The sequence below is a fragment of the Lonchura striata genome, chromosome 13 (genome assembly GCF_050655825.1).
Source record: "Lonchura striata isolate lonStrDom1 chromosome 13, ASM5065582v1, whole genome shotgun sequence".
NCBI lineage: Eukaryota > Metazoa > Chordata > Aves > Passeriformes > Estrildidae > Lonchura > Lonchura striata.
Window position 1 is genome coordinate 4,318,261 of NC_140715.1, and position 17,523 is coordinate 4,335,783.

The 17,523-nt window shown below is 54.0% G+C and overlaps 1 protein-coding gene across 24 annotated transcripts in view; it reads right to left on the reverse strand.

The window, feature by feature from the left end:
- Window positions 1–4,056: 4,056 nt before the first annotated feature.
- The window catches only part of LOC110481538 (protocadherin gamma-C5), a 216,632-nt gene continuing 203,165 nt past the window's right edge, over window positions 4,057–17,523 (reverse strand). For all 24 annotated transcript variants that reach the window (XM_085591120.1, XM_085591107.1, XM_085591110.1 and 21 more), the window contains exons 3-4: window positions 11,922–12,010; window positions 4,057–6,468 (exon numbers count right to left, since the gene is read on the reverse strand). In XM_085591120.1, coding sequence (XP_085447246.1) covers window positions 6,242–6,468; window positions 11,922–12,010 — 316 coding nt within the window. In that variant the 3' untranslated portion in view covers window positions 4,057–6,241. The remainder of the gene's footprint in view (window positions 6,469–11,921; window positions 12,011–17,523) is intronic.

Below are 17,523 nucleotides of genomic sequence, written 5' to 3' on the forward strand. Positions count from 1 at the left end.
CCCAGCTCGGTGCTTCCAGAGACTCCAGGGATGGTTTGGGGGGCAGCCCTGGGTTCTGGGGGAGCAGAGGGATGTTCCTGCCTGCAGAGGGACATGGCACAGGGGCTGGCTCTGCCACCAGCAGCTCGGTGACAGTGACCCTGCAAATCCCCCCCTCAGCCCTGCAGGGGCCACAGCGAGTTCCAGCAGGGTGTGGGGGGCTCAGGAGAGGGGACACACAGGGAGCTGTGTGACACCCCTTGGAGCTGAGCCCTGCCAGCCACTCTGTCCTAACAGCAGTGCCCAGAATCCTTGTCTGGCTTGCCCTCACCCCTCCTGGCACTGCTCTCCCCGCTGCCCTCCCTCTCCCAGCCCCATGACCTCAGGTTTGGCTGCTGCCCTGGGACTGATCTCCTCGGGCACCCGGCCACCAGCACGGCTGGGACAGGGCTCTGTGCCACAGGGAGGACAGACAGACAGACACACACAGAGTGTTCTTCCAACAGCTCATGGCAGAGGCCACCCCGAGGTCACACAGGCTGCCAAAGGGCAAAATCCCCCCACTTGCTGTTTTGTCCAGAGAGCGCCTGAGGGCTGGTCCTGCTCTCCACGTGATGGATGAGAACTTTTGGCAGCCCCGAGTCCCCAAGGGCCAGCAGGGCCCTCCCTCCGCCCTCTCCTTCCCCGCGGTCACAAGGTTTCAGTCAGCAAAAGGAAAATTTTATCCCATCTACGCACGCTTTATTATTGTTATAAATAATAATAATAAATCACAGCGGCAGGAAGTGGCTTTAGGGAGCAGGAAGGGATGTGGAGGATGGTGAAACACCTCTCACTTCCCCCCGGGGATGTGAGGTGTGAGAGGAGCCAGCTGTGTCAGGGGAAATAAAATCCCTGGGGATTTCATGGGGGGCTGGAGGGGAGCAGGGCAGGGGGCTTTCCCACCACAGCCCCTGCTATGGATATCCCCTCTCCTCACCTGGCCTTTTGCACTCACTGCCCCTGTGGATCCATTTTTTTATGCCAAATACTTGGATTTCCAAGTGCTTTTGGATGGCATTGGCTGCCCTCCCTTCAGAGGCATTTATGGGAGGAGAAGCCCCTGCTGCCACCAGCTCCCAGGGGTGCTTTCTGCTCCGAGCAGGCTCCAGCTCCCAGTGGCTGTGTCACACCCGGGGTGACCTCCCCAGTGCCTTTGGGGACCCCAAAGGAAGGGGTGAGAGAGAGCTGCATGTGAACTTGGCTTTTTTGGTGATTCCTACCCCCCCTGCCTTGGTGGTGAAGTCATGACTGGAGGAGCTGGCGCTCAGCCCATGAGCACAGCCTGATGGAGATTGCAGCTCCCCACCCAGCCCTCCCTGCGGCCGAGTGACAGGTCAGCTCAGCCCAGATCCAGTGGAAAACTGGCTTTGCTCAATTATTTTCTTTTTTTTTTTTTTAATTTTTAATTTTCTGTTGTGTTTCAGTTTCAAGATCAGTTGGAAAAAAAACCAAAAACACACAAAACAAAACTGCTGCAAAGGAGGGCTCTACCAGTTGGTGACATGAGACCAGCACTACTTGTGGTATCTGGATGCTCCAGCTCTGCCAGGAGCTGGGGACAATCCCCAGAGGGGGAGCAAAGGGGTCCCCACCACTGTGTGACCTGTTCTGTACCACCGAGAGCTTCCAGCCCTGCTGCCTGTGGGGTTTGAAGGTTCCCTGGTCCTGCCCATGGTGGTGCCTGGAACAACGACAGGGAGTCCCAGCGGTGGGGAAAGGCGAGGGAGAAGGGGAGAAGCAGCAGCAGAAGGGCACCAGAGGGGAGGAAGAAGGATGGTGAAGGATGCTCAGAGCAGCCCAGGCCCTATCTGGAACTGCCTGGGCACCTCAGAGTTTGCTGTGAAGCTCTGAGGGGCACAGCCACTCGCCCCCCACACCAGCACCGGGCACAGGGGCTGGGACCCCCAGCCCCACGCCAGGCAGAGCCCCTCGGTGCCCACCAGGGCTGCAGGGAAAGACTTCCCCCATGCCGGAGCTGCTGTCCCAGGCCAGGTGGCCCTTCCCGGGAGCAGTGCCACGATCCCCGCGATGTCACTCGTCCCGTGGGCTCTGTCTTGCCTCGCTCCTTGTGTCCCCTTTGTCAGGACTGTGATTCCAGCTGTTTCTGTTGCCTCCCCCGTGTCCCCGCCAGAGCTCGGGAATTCCCCCAGCTCCCCACGGTTCCTGCTCCCGCCTGTCCCCGGGAATTAGCGCGGCTGACCGGGTTTCCTTCATCAGCGCTAATTGGCCAGGTCTGTGCTGGAAGCTTCCCCTTCCTGGCTCTCGCCGTGCCCCGAGGTCATTTCAGCGCGAGAGAGAAGAAGAGGAAGATGAGATGAGATGAGAAGAGAAGAGAAGAGAAGAGAAGAGAAGAGAAGAGAAGAGAAGAGAAGAGAAGAGAAGAGAAGAGAAGAGAAGAGAAGAGAAGAGGAAGAGAGAACTCGATTTCTCTTTCCCTCTCACTGCCCACATCCTGACACCAACACCCACAGCTGGGACATGGGGACACTGCGGGGCTCAGGGCACAGGGCAGGCTCCTCAAGCCGAACCCACCCCTGGGGCTCTGCAAAGCCTCTTTGCTCCCCGTGGGTGACTGTCACCCACCCGGGGACCCACTCGCTTGGCCATCCCCGGTTCCTTCACCACCAGCCCTCAGCACTCAGCTCCAGGTACCCGGTGGCATCACCAGCCAAGCGGGCAGCGATGCCCGGGGATGAAGCCACCCAGCTAGGACAGCTGCTGGGGACAGCCCGCGGGTGGCACCTGGGAGTGCTCAGCCCTGCTCCCCAGTAGCTGCAGGTCCATGGGACTGATCCCCACCACCCCCTGGAGCTGTCCCCGATGCACCCCAGGTGATCCAGCATGGCAGGGACAGCAGCTCGGGGCTGGGGGCAGAGCACTCGGTGCCACAGGGGCCCCAGAGCAGCAAATCCCTGCCCTGGCACTGCCCTGACCCCCGTGGGCTCCCCTGTGCCCTGGGACCGCCTGTCTCAAAGGAGGATGCTCCTCAAGTGTGTGTGCGACCAGGGCTGTACCCGTGGGCACAAGGGAGGAAGGAGAGCTGAATCTGTGGGATGCAGGGGAATTTGGGGAGAGGGATGTCCCTCTGAGAGGTTCATGGGGGTTTTCAGGGGTCTGTGTGCAGCTGGATGGGGGTTTGGTGTCTCCGTGGGGCACTGGGGATTTGGGGAGGGGGGTCTGTCAATCTGCAAGGGGGCTCAGGGGGTGCTCGCTGTGTGTAAGGGCAGAACCCAGGGGGTTTTGGGGGGGCAGAGCATGGAGGCCACAGAGCTGCAGCTGGACAGACACTGGGTGGGGACGGATGGGAATACAGGGATGGGGACAGTGCCCTGCACACCTGGAGCGCTTGTGCTCTGCTAACAAGGGGGATCAGCCCCAGCCCCCAGTCCCAGGCTCTGTCTGTCTGTCTGTTTCCTGGGACTGCTCTGCCCCCGCATCCTCCACCCTCCCCCTCACATCTGGCCAGCAGCAGCTTATTTTTTCCTCCAGGGTTGCGACATCCTGAGCCACGGGATGTTTTTCCTGAGCCTGTGTTGGAACCCCCCGCGGGGGGGGGGGGTGGGAGGATTGTTTTGGTCAGGGAACTCTGGTCACTGTGTCCTCCGAGCCATTGTCCCCAAGCGCAGAGAGGGGAGACCACGGAAAGCAAATCAGAGAAGGAAGAATGGATTCCTGCTGGTGATGGGAAGGGTGATGGAATCCCAGCTGTGTCTGGCTCTCCAGATCCTCCAGGGCTGGGCAACAGTGAGCACATCCCTGCCAGAGGGGCAGCTGGATCCTCTTGGGGCTGTAGCTACAGACCCCATCATCTCCTCAGTCATGATCTACAGCCAGGTCATCCTCCACTCAAAGCCCTGGGTGACAAGAGGATGGGGGTGCCACCAGAACAGGCCTGGGGGCACAAGACTGGGGGTGCCCCTAGAGCATCCCCACTGCTGGAGCCAGGCAGGGGCTGAACCACCCCCCCGTCAGCAGCAGCGGGATGGCCAGACCCCACCTGTGCCTCCCTTTTCCCACCAGAATAAATACCACTCATTCAGAAGAAACCATTTTATTATTTTTTTTTCCCAAAGAAAAAAAGCAATATAAATATTAGAGTATAAAACTTGCGTGTAACACATCGACGTTGGTCTATATGGGTATAAGAAGGATATAAGCATATATATAATATATAAGTATAATTCAATATTAGACACATTGAAAGGGCAAACGTGTTTCATTTCACGCACACTCAGAGCACAGACCACATGGAAAGAAGATACAGAGAAAATTGAAAATACTGATGTCCACAAGTTAGTTACTGCAATTAAAAATAACACGCCACTAAATACACGACACTCACTACGCTACCTCAGATTGCAGATTAAAAAGAAAATATAAAGACTACAATTCAGCTACAGCATTTCTAGAGGGGGGGCAGGTGGCAGCTGCAGGGGACAGGGTGGGAACCGCTCCCAGAGCAGCCAGCACCAGAGGTGGCTGGATCTGGATGAACCATGGAGGATATGCTCCTGCTGCCCTGGTCTGGGGAGGGGACAGGGGTGGGGAGAGCCTGGCTGAAAGGGCTGGATCTGCTCGGGTGAGTTACGTGTTAGTGATTAAAAAAGGAAAAAAAACAACACACACCCCCTGGGAAACTCGGTGTGGCCCCCTCCGGGCCACCCCACAGCTCCTCTCCTGGCTCTGGCTGCACAAAGCTCCCATCTGCCTCCCCCGGGGGCTCAGAGCTGCTTTGCTATGGGAAGCTGGCCTGGTGCTTTGGTGATGGGCACATGGAGAAACTCTAATCCTCATCCTTCAATTCTGCCTGCAGGGTTCAAAGCCCAAAGCCAGCGGGAGCATCACTTCCTCCTCCAGGCTGGCCCCGCATGGTCCATGCGACACTCCCCCAGTCACTGCCCCCCACTTTGCAGCGTCACCCCCTGCTCTGGGGTCCCTCGTCTGGATCTGGTCCCCAAACGCCACCAAACAACCATCACTTACTCAGCCACCAACTCTGCACCAAAGCCATGCAGCGGCAGCTCCGCGGATCCCCCGCTTCGGGCGAGACCGCCAAGAACCGCCCGACCACCCCAAACAACCTTTGGGGCCCGAACAAGAAGCAATAATGAGTTTCCCCACCCCGCCTGAGCCATCCCACCCCCTCCCACCCCTTCCCCAGGGCAGCCCGGGCGGCTGCCGGCGCGTTCACACCCCGTGGGCATGCGAGGACTTCTGCGGGTCCGTGGGGCTGCTGCGCTAGTGCAGGTGTGAGGTGAGGGATGTGCATGCAGACACCTGTGCAGACAGTGAAGCGTCGTCCCCGTGTCCCCTGCGCAGGGACCTGGCCAGGCCTGGCCGCGGGGCAGCGAGGCTCTCTTAGCCTTAATTCCATAAGAACATCGACTGTACATATAAATATTTACTGCAAAGAAGGTTTGAGATGTGTCTGCTCTTCGGAGACCCCTAGAACCGCCGGGGCAGCTGCCGCACACCTCGGCATGCTCCTCGTGGAATTCCCTGCCTCTCACACAGCAGGAGGGCTTTTTCCTTATCATATTTCAGGCCATTAGTGGTTACATATTAAAAAGAAAAAAAAAAAAAAAGAAAAATGCTTAGGATGCAGCTTTGCCATATTCCCTTTGACTCATGCAATATAAACACTTTTTTTTTTCAGATGACAGGTAAGCAGGAACTGAAGCACTCCCTACCAACTTCCAAAATCCAAATTCCATCGCTATCATTGACTGGGGATGAATTTTACTAATGGAAAATTTAACAGCAAAGAACAGCATGGGCTCTAAGCTAAGAACTTCCTTTTCCTTTCCAAAAAATAGCTGAAGGGCTGTAAATTAAAAGATCCACATTAAAATTATTTACACTGGGCAAAGCCGAGCACAAGCCTTGTGCCTTTCTTGGACTAGCTGGGAGCAAACTGGATCCAAAGACTTGGCAAAAGACCTTCGGCCCTTGCATATTCTAATACCCAAGGGATTGTATAAAACATTATTCACAGGGCACTTGTTTGCGTTCGGTTTAGACTCCGGATTGGTGTTCATCATGAGACCTGAGAGCAGCGAGCCCCTGCTCTCAGCTCTGATGATGACCAGATACATTCGCAGCATTTCCTACTTTTGCACCACAAAAAAATTCACATTCGTCCTCCGGCCTGGGCTGTGGTTTTGGGGGGAGTGCTGGAGCCGGCTGCCCTGTAGCTCTAAGGTCTCCTTTTTCTTCTTCACTACTTCTTCTCCTTCTTCCCGGATTTCTTTTTGTTGCCTGCGGCAGGAGCGGCGTTCTTGGCGTCGCGCTTGCCGGCGGCGTTGGTGAGCGTGGCGTTGCTGCCCGGGATGTAGACGTTCTGCCGGTAGTCAGGGACGTGCTGCAGGGTGAACTGCGGGCCGTAGCGGGCACTCAGCCCCATCGTGCCATTGCCGCCGCCCAGGGTCGAGTTTCCGTCAGCAGCTTCTGTGGGAAACGTCGGGGAAGGGGGGAAAGAGCAGGGCAGGATGTTAAAGGCAGCTGGAGACCCCCACCCCAAGCCCCAGCAGCCCCAAAGCCAAACCAGCATCACCCTTCAGCTCCCCACAGGGCAGCCTGGCACAGAACCCCCCCCAAAAAAAAGCTGCCCATTACAGACATATTGTGCAGTCGCACCATTAGCGATGCATTAAAGGAAATCCAATATTTATTTGTTTTTCCGCCACATTTAAAACCCTGCCCGCCGGTATTTTTCTCCAGCCAGGTTTATTCAGGGAGCAGGGCAAGAGAGCAGAGGAACAAAACCCCTCCCTTGCAATCCCACAAAATGGCTCTAGGAAGCCGAGCACGAAGGAAATCAATGCCAGAGCGTGTCTGATGGTCCAGATCTGGGAGCAGGGGGAGGGGAAGGCAAATCCATTCCTGTTGCTGTGCAAAGCTCCAGCACGGAGCGAGGAGTGGGAGGGGCACAGGGCCCCCCCCGGGATGCTGGGGCCCTGCTGGATGCTGGAGAGCAGATGGAGACGGGGGGATGCACAGAGGCAGGGGGAGAACGAGCACGGGGGGATGGCAGGGCTGGAGTGATGCTGTTGCCATGAGCTGCTGCACGATCTGCTCCAGCCCAGCTGCCTGTGCACGGCTCGGGGTGGGATCCCTGCACAGCCCTGCTCAGAAATGGTTTGCTGAAATTCAGCCTTTGTATGAGAGACTGTGTTTCCCATCTCAGCCTTTAACTGCCTCGCACTCATGGCTGGGGCCAGGCCCTCCTGAAGGATAGAGACACCCGGAGGGCCCAAGGCAGAGCCCAGGGGTGCTGCTCCCTCCTTTCAGAGGCAGAGAGATTGTGGGAACAATGAAAAACAACGAGCAGAGGTGGTGATCTGGGTCCCCTCACGTTTCTCCTCACTCCAGCCCAGCTCTGTGCACGCCTCTGAGCCGCCTTTGCTTTCCCCTAAGCAGATGGAGCCAGCCAAAAAGCTGGACAAAAAGCTGGAGCACATCCCACCATCCCCCTGAAACACGGCTGTGTACACATTCCCTTCACAGGGGTCGGAAGGATGAGGCAACTGCAATTTGAAAAGTTGCAGCTGCTCTGTTGGAGCGGGCAGGGAGGAAAACACAGCGAGGCTGAAAACAGGCGTGATATTGTGCACCAGGGCAGGGCCATGGGGTGCAAACACAGTGACCCAGAGCGGGGAAATGCCTTTCACTTCCTGCTCTGGAAGCATTCCCCGCAGGAGAATTCTTCCAGAGTCCCCATGACATGGGCTCCAGACCTAGCAGGACCTGGTGCTGGGGAGATGTGTCTGTAATTAGTGATGTTTATTGCTAATCCTCACCCGCCTGAGCAGCAGCTCATTTCATTAACAAGCAACTCAAGCCCACACCCATGGAGGTGTTAGAAATGATCCCCATGGGATGGGATGACTGGAGATGTGCAGGGAGCATCTCACAGGTGGACCACTGTGGAAGAGGTTTTACAGTGAGTTCTGTGGGCCAGAGAGATGTTTGATAAGAGAATCCATGTTTGATAAGAGGATCCTAAAAGAATTTACCCCTAAAAGAATTTCCTACCAAGGTCGTTGACACAGAAACCAAGAAAGAAAGAAGGAGAAATCAGAGAAACCTGCAGCTGCCTGTTCCAATGAGGACTTTGTTTGTCTCTCGTGACCATAGAGTAAAGTGCAAACTCAGGAGTTTTGTAGGAATGTATAAAAAGCATGCAGGCTAGAATAAAAAGGTTTTGAAGCCTTCTGAAACTGGAGTGTGTTGCTTTGTATTGTCTCCGTCTCAACTGAAACGTACCACTTTAAGCTTACTAAATATGCTCTTTAGTCTAGTAACTGCAGGCCTAGCAAAACTACCCCAGCTAAAGAGAAAGAATACAAATTTCTACACTAAAACATAAGAGATAAGAAAGACTCCTCAAACCTTATAACTGACAGGGCAGAGTGACCCAGGAGTTCTTTCTGTACTTTCTGCCAAAAACTGAGTACAAGTGTAACTAGCTGTAAATATAATGTGAAATCAGCAGAATGAATATGCATTAACCTATTGTGAAATTCTATGCATATAGAAATTAGTAAGGGTAATAAAAAAAGATTGAGAGTTCTCAAGAAGTGCACATGTCCATTGAAGGGCAATGAGTCCCCACATTCAATAATGCAAATAAACATACCCATTCCCTACAAATCTTTATTAAAATTGTGAAGTTTAATTTTTCATCCACGTTTCATTATGACAGAGGACAGCCTCCAGCCATGGGAGAATTGATTTTTCTGGGCTGTCCCAGCTGGAGTCAGCCCAGTGAGAGGCTGGGTGGACTTGGGCACCTTCTCTTCCCTGGGTATTGCTGCCTGTGTCCCTCCAGAGCCATCCCAGGGTGTGGCAAGCACATTTCTCTCCCTCTTAGGATTTTTATAGATGTGCACAGAGAGAAATGAAAGAGAAAACTATTTCTATTTCTGCTCCTTGTTTATCATATGTAGAATGTGTTTAGAAAATTGTTTACCTGGAGTGAGTGCTTGCTTAAATTCTAGCGAGGATTGTTTGAGCCTGATGGCCAGTCCAACCCACCTGTGGCTGGACTCTCACAAGAAAGTCACAGTTTGTGTTAAAGACAGAATCAGAGAAAGTAGTATGTAGTTTTAGTATCCTCCTTTTATATAGTATATTAATGTATTTTAACATAGTTATAATAAAGAAATAATTCAGCCTTCTAAACTCAGTCAGACATCATCATTTCTTCCCATTAGGTTCGCCTACATTTACAATACCAGGGCTCTGAGCAGTGAAGGGCTGGGGGTGCCAGCACCACCCAAGTCCCCATGAATTAATTTTGAGTCTCAGCACAGCTTCCAGCAAGGAGAAAAAGGCACTGGTGAAGTTCCCAGCCTGCCACCGGTCCTGGGTAAGGGCGGCCGGCTGTTTCTAGGTTACACTGACATTAAGGCTGAACAGAAGAGAGAACAGGAACAATAGAGGGTTATAAACAGGCACCGAGGTGCTCTTGCCAAGCAAAGCACTTGAGCTCTCCTTGCTGGAAAGGCCACGCTCAGCCTCTACCAGCAGCCTGTCATTATCCCAAACGGCCCTGAGGAGGAAAACAAGAATTTGGGCTCTGGCAAAAATAACCAGCGAGTGGCTCCATGGCCCCCGTGGGCAGAGGGGAGGCCGGGGGCAGCCCCAGAGCAGGTGTGGCTGCAGCTGCTGCTGGGGCTTTCGGGGGACCCAGTATAGCGTGTCTGTCCCTGCTGGGGGACAGGGACCTCCCTGGGCTGCCTTTCTGGCTGCTCTCCCTCCAGCCCGTGGCACCCCGCTAAATTCCCACTGGAGCCAGAGTATTTTAAGGACAGGATGTCTGGCCTTGAGAGTCTGGTGTCTTGGAGCATCTGTGCTCCTTGGGCTGCCCCAGCAGCTGCCTCTGCCCATTCAGATGGCTCAAAACACTGTTTTTTTCATACTGTTCCAGCTGTAAGGCAGGAAGATGCAGAGGAAGGATGGATGGAAAGGGAGACAGAACCCTACAGCAAGGTCACAGCCCTGAGGGGAAAATCAGGTCCCCACATACTCTCCCTTGTGATGGTAACTTAACCATCAGGGAAGGGATTTAATCCTCAAAGGACTGGATGGTGCAGCCTTGGCCTGGCACTGCCAGCACTGCCTCCTGCTGAAGCCAAGGAAAACCCCTGGCCCAGGTAAGGATGCACCCAAGGCATCACTGTCAGCCAGGTGCCAGCTCGGAGCTCAAACAGAGCTCGGTGGGCGACAGTGAAAGATCAGGATTATTTAAATGGCCAGAAATCACACCCAGGGATGGGTAGCACAAAGCTTAATGGGCAATTAGCGCTGCCCCTAATCAAAGCCTGCTCCAATCAACACTATTGGCTTAAAGAGAGAGCAGAAATGAGGGACAGAGAGCAAGGACATGAAAACACTGTGCTGGAGGAAAAACTGCTGCTGGCTCCCCATCCACACATGCAGACAGAGAGAGCCGAATGGGATGGATAAGGGAAAGCCATTATCTGCAGGAGGGATTTGATTTCCATCAGGTCAGGAGTGTGGATTGGGGAGATTTGCTGCAGCAGGGCCCGGGGCTCCATGAAAGTCGCTGCTTAACCTGGAAGGGACCCGCTTAGCTCTGATCCTGGGGATTCTGGAGCAGCAGCCAGAAAAACAGCTTTATTTACCAGCAAGGAAACCAGATCTGGAGACACTGGGTGATGATAACCACATGCAACCCCAAGGGCTGTTTTTCCACGGCCGTTTTTCAGAGCAAAGACACATTTTCACGATGTTTCTCTCTCTTGACTGTAAACAGCTCCCTTGCCCCAGACCTCGTCCCCCTCCCCAGCCACGGCAGCTGTCTCCTGGTGTCTGCAGAGCAGCAAGTTCAGCTGCAGCAGCTTTCCAAGAAAGCAACAGCAAAGCCATTCCTCCTCCCTCAGATTCCTTCCCTCCCAACAGCTCAAAGGAAGCATCCCAAGCATTTTGCACTGGGTTTTATGGCTGTGCTTCTATTTTTAAATCAAGGGGGGAAAGACTTGGAGGTATTTATAAATAAAGGCTCTTTATCCATAGTGCTGCACAGAGTGATAATTGTCCTTGTTTTATACAAAGCCATGGAGACCGTGGGTGCATGGGAACATCCCTCCCTGCCCAAGGCTTCTGCACAGCCATAAACCAGAACAAACCAACCCAAAATGACCCCAAACCATCCTCCTGCAAAAACAACTGCAAGGAGGCAGCAGCAGCCAATGGGGGAGAAACCTTGGTGAGTCCATGCCTCAGCAGAGGGGCTCGGAGAGCTCCTCTGCACACAAGGTTTGCTGGGAATACTGAGTCAGGCATTTGGTGGTTCCTTGGTCCAGCCTCTAGCCACACACAAACTTCCAGCCTTCCTTCCTCCTCACCTTACAGCAAGTGTAATTTACTGTGACTTTCTGGAACCAAGGAGTTCATAAAACATCATCTCCAGACTGGCTCTTTCATGTAACACAACCACAGCACAGCCAGATGGTGTAACACCATTTAGTACCAAGCAAACAGAGTTTGAGTGGAAGAAGTGTCCCAGTGTACAGGAAACGGGTATCTCCTCTGCCTGGATCCTTCCTGACCCTTCCCTCTGCAGGGACATCAGTGCTTTTCCCCCTGGATCCTTCCTGACCCCTCTCTCTGCAGGGACATCAGTGTTTTTCCCCCTGGATCCTTCCTGACCCCTCTCTCTGCAGGGACATCAGTGTTTTTCCTCCTGGATCCTTCCTGACCCCTCTCTCTGCAGGGACATCAGTGTTTTTCCCAGCTTTGGGATCTTCTGAAGCAGAACCTCTGCAGCCAGCCCAGCTCACCCAGATAAATCAGTCTCTTATCTCTCAGCACGACCCCGAGATGGCCCCCCCAGAGCAGGAGTCAGGGTTTTCCCATGAGTGATGGACACCAACCATTGGCTGAAGCCAGGATCATGGCTTGGAGCATCTCCGTGTCAAACTGGTTGTTGGGCCAGGCTCCAGCTTCCTCTCCATTCTGGGAGCTGTGGGAAAAGAAAACGAACAGCAAGTTACTCCAGTTCAGTCAGGAGGAGTGGGCTGGACCAGTGCCTGCTTTAAATCCTCCCATAAATGGCACTCAGGAGCCAAGACCCTTTCAGAGGTGTCCATCCCTGTCGCCCTGATTCTTAAGATTTTCTAAAGCCTTCTGAGTTTACATTCTGTTAGAAAACTTTCCTACACATTTTTTATAAACAACATATTGTTTTGCATTCCTTCGTGGGGGTGGAGAAACTTGATGTACTGGTGGTTTGTCCAATGTCTTTGGAGAGGTGGCCCATTCACTCTCCAATCCAATGTCACCTTTGGAAAAGTATAAAAGTTGGAGTCAGAAAATAAACCTTCTTCTTTTTTACCTTGTAATGGCAGTGGCTCGTGGTGTGCTTTCTCATGTCCTATAGCAACACATCCCTCACCAGGCTCTTGAAGAATAACCACCAAAAGCACTTGGGGACTCAGTGGTGCTTCCAGCAACACCTTCCTAATTCCTGGTGCCTTCAGAGGCTACAGCCAAGCATCTCATCTCCTCAAAACCCCACCAAAAAGCAATCACAGAATGGTTTGGGTCAGAAGAGTACTTTAAGATCATCCATCTGCAACCCCCTGCCATGGGATAAAATGTAATCCATTGCCAAATAACAGTGTAATATCATAAAAACTGCAGTCCTGAAGCCCCAGGGGTGCATATGCACCCTTGTAGGACCAGGTCCTCTGTCCTTTTGCAGGCTCTGAGTGGATGCACCTTTCAAGCTCTTTCAGGTTACAACTCCATTCAGCTTCATTGTGATGGAGGGTGAAAAAACCCCACGCTGTGGTGGGAATTTGGGTCATCACGGAGCAGCTGCCTGGCACCACAGAATTTGCCCTGAAAAGAGTCCAAGAGCAGTCCTGGGGAGGCTGGAGCAGCAGGGAGAGGAGAGCAGGCAGCATCTGGGCATCTCCCTTGGTTGCCCTTGGCTGCTGGGGGTGCTGAGCACCACAGATCCGCCTGGGAGAACTCGGGGGATGCTGACAGACTTTGGCTGAGCAGGTTTTGTGGCCAGGCCGACAATCAGCACTCTGTGTGCAGGCTAACAAGCCCGGCTTTCATGCCTGCCAGGTGTCAGCTGTGCTCAGGCACTGCTCACTGCTCAGGGCTGTGCTCCCAGAGCCCCTGCAGAGCCTCCACACTTCCTAAACATCTCACCAGCTTCCTGGGGTCCCCTCTGCTCTGTCCCAAAATGACCCCACCACTCAGATCACCACTGTCTCCTCTCCTAGTCACTGCTCAGCCCTTTCCATCACTGGAATGCCAGGATTTACCCCCTGGCTCCCTTGGGATGAGGGCTGCCCTGCTCTTGCAGCTGGGAGCTCTCCTGAAGTGAGACAGGGGAGGATGGGGGGTTGGAAAGCTCTTCCCAGGAAGAGACCTTACCCCTTTTACCAGGAAAGTGTTCAAACCACAAAGCTACAAGGCATAGAGGTGGCCTCCTCCCCCTCTGTGGTCCCAGCCCTTATAACCAGGAGCTGCCAGACCCCAAAAGCCTGCTCAGTCCCCAAAACCATGCTCAGAGCCCAACACCCTGCTCAGACCCCAACACCCTGCTCAGATCCTGAAGCCCTGCTGGGATCTCAGCATCCTGCTCAGACACCAGATTCCTGCCCAGTCCCTGAATTCCTGCCCAGCCCCAGAATTCCTGACCAGCCATGCTCTGGGGTGTCCCACTGGCAGCCCCATGCCTGAGCACCCAGCACCCTGCACGCTGCAAATGCCAGCGTGGGCACGGCTGGTGCCAGCTCAGTGCCACGTGCTGGGCACCAGATGGGCTCCTCATGCCCTGCTGAGCATCCCTGCCTGAGTGCCCCCTCCACCTGCGCCCTCACACATGGAACAGGCTCAATATGGACATTTTGGAATTGGGATGGACCCACAGGTGCTATTCTTGAAGGCTGTACCTGCCACAGTGACCTCGTAGCTGCATCAAAGCAGAGAGGAGAGAAGCCTTGAAAGCACACGAGCCTTCAGCATCCCTGTGAAATCCTTTCCCATGCACAGGGTGCCCACAGAAGCTGGGGTTGCCCCTGGATGCCTGGCAGTGCCAAAGGCCAGGTAGGACAGGGCTTGGAGCAGCCTGGGACAGTGGGAGGTGTCCCTGCCATGGCAAGGATGGAATGGGATGGTCTGTGAGGTCCTTCCCAACCCAAACCATTCTGGAATTCTGAATATATGTTCAAGCTGCCTTTGAAATACAACATAGGTAAGGATGTTGTAAGGATGCTCTGCAGACATTCCCAGGTGCTCCGCACAAAATCTGCTCTTAAGCAACTTGTCCGAAGATGTGCAGGACCCAAACCAGGACCACAGAGCCATCCCTCCCCTTCTGTGTCCCGTGCCTGATCCATCCCCAGCCGGGCACAGGGGCAGCTCTCACACCAGTTAATCTTTAGAGGATGTGAATAACCACTAATGGAGCAGAGGCTGCCCCAGCACGACCCTGCTGGCAGCATCCTGAAATCCCTGCAGCCTGTGCATCCCGGGGCGCCCCTCCTGCACGCCTGGCTGCTGGCACGGGTTCAAAAAGGCAGAAGTGAGGCGTGCTCCCCTCCCAGACCGATTCCTCCGTGATGGTTGTGCCGAGACTCCCTTGCCCTGCGCTCGGTGCCACGCCAGGACAAGGTGGGGACAGCCCTGGGGCTGCAGTGACCTGTTAATGTCACAAACAGGGCTGGGAATAGAGCCCCGGGCCAGATCCAATAAAGGACTTAGGAACCTAAACTCCATTGCAAACCCCAGCAGCTCTTGCCCCACCCCCAGCTGGAGGATGAGGTTCCCAGGTTTTTCAGGGCTTCAGGAAAGCTGCTCCGAAACATCCCTGAGCCTCCCAGCTACTGATCCTGCCTCTGGGAGCTGCCCTGACATGATGGTGGCACCCAGAGATGGGGGGAGAGAAAGCACAAGAAAGCATCAAATACATTTTGGGTTTTTTTAACAGTGTAGTCTTCCAATGGTTTGAACTCTGTTGTGAAATCAGAGGCTCAGGTTTAACTCTCTGATGTGACAGTGCCAGTATCACATTTTCCATTTTCCAAAAGACTCTTCACTCCTGTTCCACCCCTCCTTCAGGCAACTCCTTCAGGCTTCCCTGTAGAGACATTCCTCCTGTCTGCTGTCAAAGCCTCCGTGTCCGACAGCGGTGGGAATGCACGGAAGGAAAGGCTCACCCTGTGGTCAGGGAATTCACCTGCACCAGGACTCCCGACCCCACTGAGCTCCCCACCCCACAGCCCCAGGGCTGCATGAGGCACAGGCAGGAGAGCTGGCACCACTGGCACCAGACTTGGCCAGGAATGGTTGGAAAGGGAGGCATGAGGGGTCTGGGTACTCCCTGCAGCCTGGGAGGGGTCTGAGTGGCACAGCCCAACCCTCCCAAGGGTTGGGAAGAAACGTGGAGCTTTGCTCAGGCTGTTCTGAGCTCTTGGTTTAGAGCTGTGTGTCCCAGGGGAGGAGCACTCTGCATCACCAGCCAGCTCAGGATGGGCAGCACTTCTGATCCCTTTCCTTCCTTGTGGCCTTAGTGAGGGATGAGGGCATGAGCCTCACCAGCCCCTCCACTTTGGGGGACACCTCAAGCCCTGCCTCCCCTTAATTCCCTGTGAGATCACAAAATCAGACTGGAAGAGGGGCACGAGTCATGGAATCCTACAATGGTTTGGGTTGGAAGGCCCTTAAGGAAGCTGCAGTGCTCCTGGTGCCACAGCTCAAGCAGAAGGAGCTCTCCCAGCCTCTCCCACCCTGCCCTGGGCTCCAGTGCTCAGACCATTTTGGTGGTGTGGTCCTGCTTTTATTGCAGTGAGGAGTCCAAAACTGGGCACAGTGCTCCAGGAGTGGATCTGTGGGTGCCACAGGGGAATTGAGGGCAACTTCTTGTCCTGCTGGCTACAAGCTGACCAGTAAAACCAGTCAGTCTCCATCACAGCAAGGGTGCACTGGTGATTCATGTTCAATCTGACACCCCCTATGTCCTTTTCTTCACCCTTACTGCAGCCAGTGTTCCCAAATTTTGCACAAAGAGCCCCAAAGCCGTGTGCCTGCTCCTCATGACGCCACATAGAAAAGCTATTTTAGAAATGCCTTAGCATTGCAAAAAAAAAAAAAAAAAAAAAGGTATTGAACTCACTTCTCTAAGCAGGAAATTCAAGTGTCTCAATTATTTGCAGTGCAATCATCCAGAATTCAGAGGCACAGGAAAAAAAAAAACCCAAGGGCTGTAATCTAAAAACATCCAAAAATAACTCCTAGCAGTGGAGAATGCACACAGCTGATGGCCAGACCTGGCTGCCTTCCACGGCTATAGGATGAGGCTGTGAGTCACAGCTGTGAATCACTGACTCAACAATGAGCAGCCCTCCCTGCCCTGCTGCCCCTGCCCGGGGTGGGCACAGCCCAGAACCCCCCTGCCACTGCCTCCCACCCCTCCACAGCTTTGGATGCTGCTGCAGGGAGCCTGCCCAGAATGGGAGGGCTGGATCCTATGGAAATACTCCAAGGACTGGCTGGTTTTAATACAAATGCTGTTGATTCAATAGGGTGTTTTTCTAAAAACCCATCCCCCATTGGACAGATTTTTTTTTTATTTTTTTTTACTCTGTTCAGTTCTACTCCACACTTCAAAGCTCAGAAAAGAGCTGGCTTTCATTTTCAGGAATGCTTCCAGCCTAGCTAGAACTGAGTGAAGGAATCAAAGCCACATTTGAGACAAACCCGGGGGTGCAGCATCTGCAGGGGGTCAGGGCGTGGTGGACACGGAGCACAGGAGAGGCAGGTACAGCCTCTGCACGACCTGGAGCTGCCTTCAATAAACCTGGCTACATGGAAATCATGGAATAACCAGAGAAAAGGCTTTTTCTGGCAGCTCTGCACAGCCCCACTGCATCCATCTGCATTCCAACACTGCCCCACTACCCAGAGCTTCCACAAGCACCCACAACAGGGGGGCACTCGGGTGCTTGGCTCATCAGCTAATTTGCAGCACCCTCAACCATCAGGTCCCTTTTTATCTTCCACTTCCAGCACAAAATTATTCCACTTCGAGCACAGAATTATTCATTTCCTTGCGGGGTTGCCATGGAGCTCATCACTATGGCAGCCAAAGACCTCGCAAACATTTATTTGCACAATCACCCGACGGATTCCTGAAAAATTGTTTTCCTTGCTCTGCAGCTGGAAACACAAGTCAGAGCAGCGCCACAACAAACTGGGAAAGTTTATTCGTGCCAGAGCAGTGCTGTCAGTGCCCCAGGGGATGGAGAGGGCAGCTCAGTGCCCCGAGGGCACTCCGGGGTGCCTGGCAGGGCTGTGGGCAGTGCCCGGGCTGGGGATTTTCCCGGGACACCCTCAGCATCCTCCCTCCTCTCTTTCTGGGGCTTTCTGGCTCCCATGGCAGTGCCCTCTCCCAGCCAGGACCTCTCCCAGCCTGTGGTCCTGGCTGCTCCCAGGCAAGGGGCCGTGACTGGGATT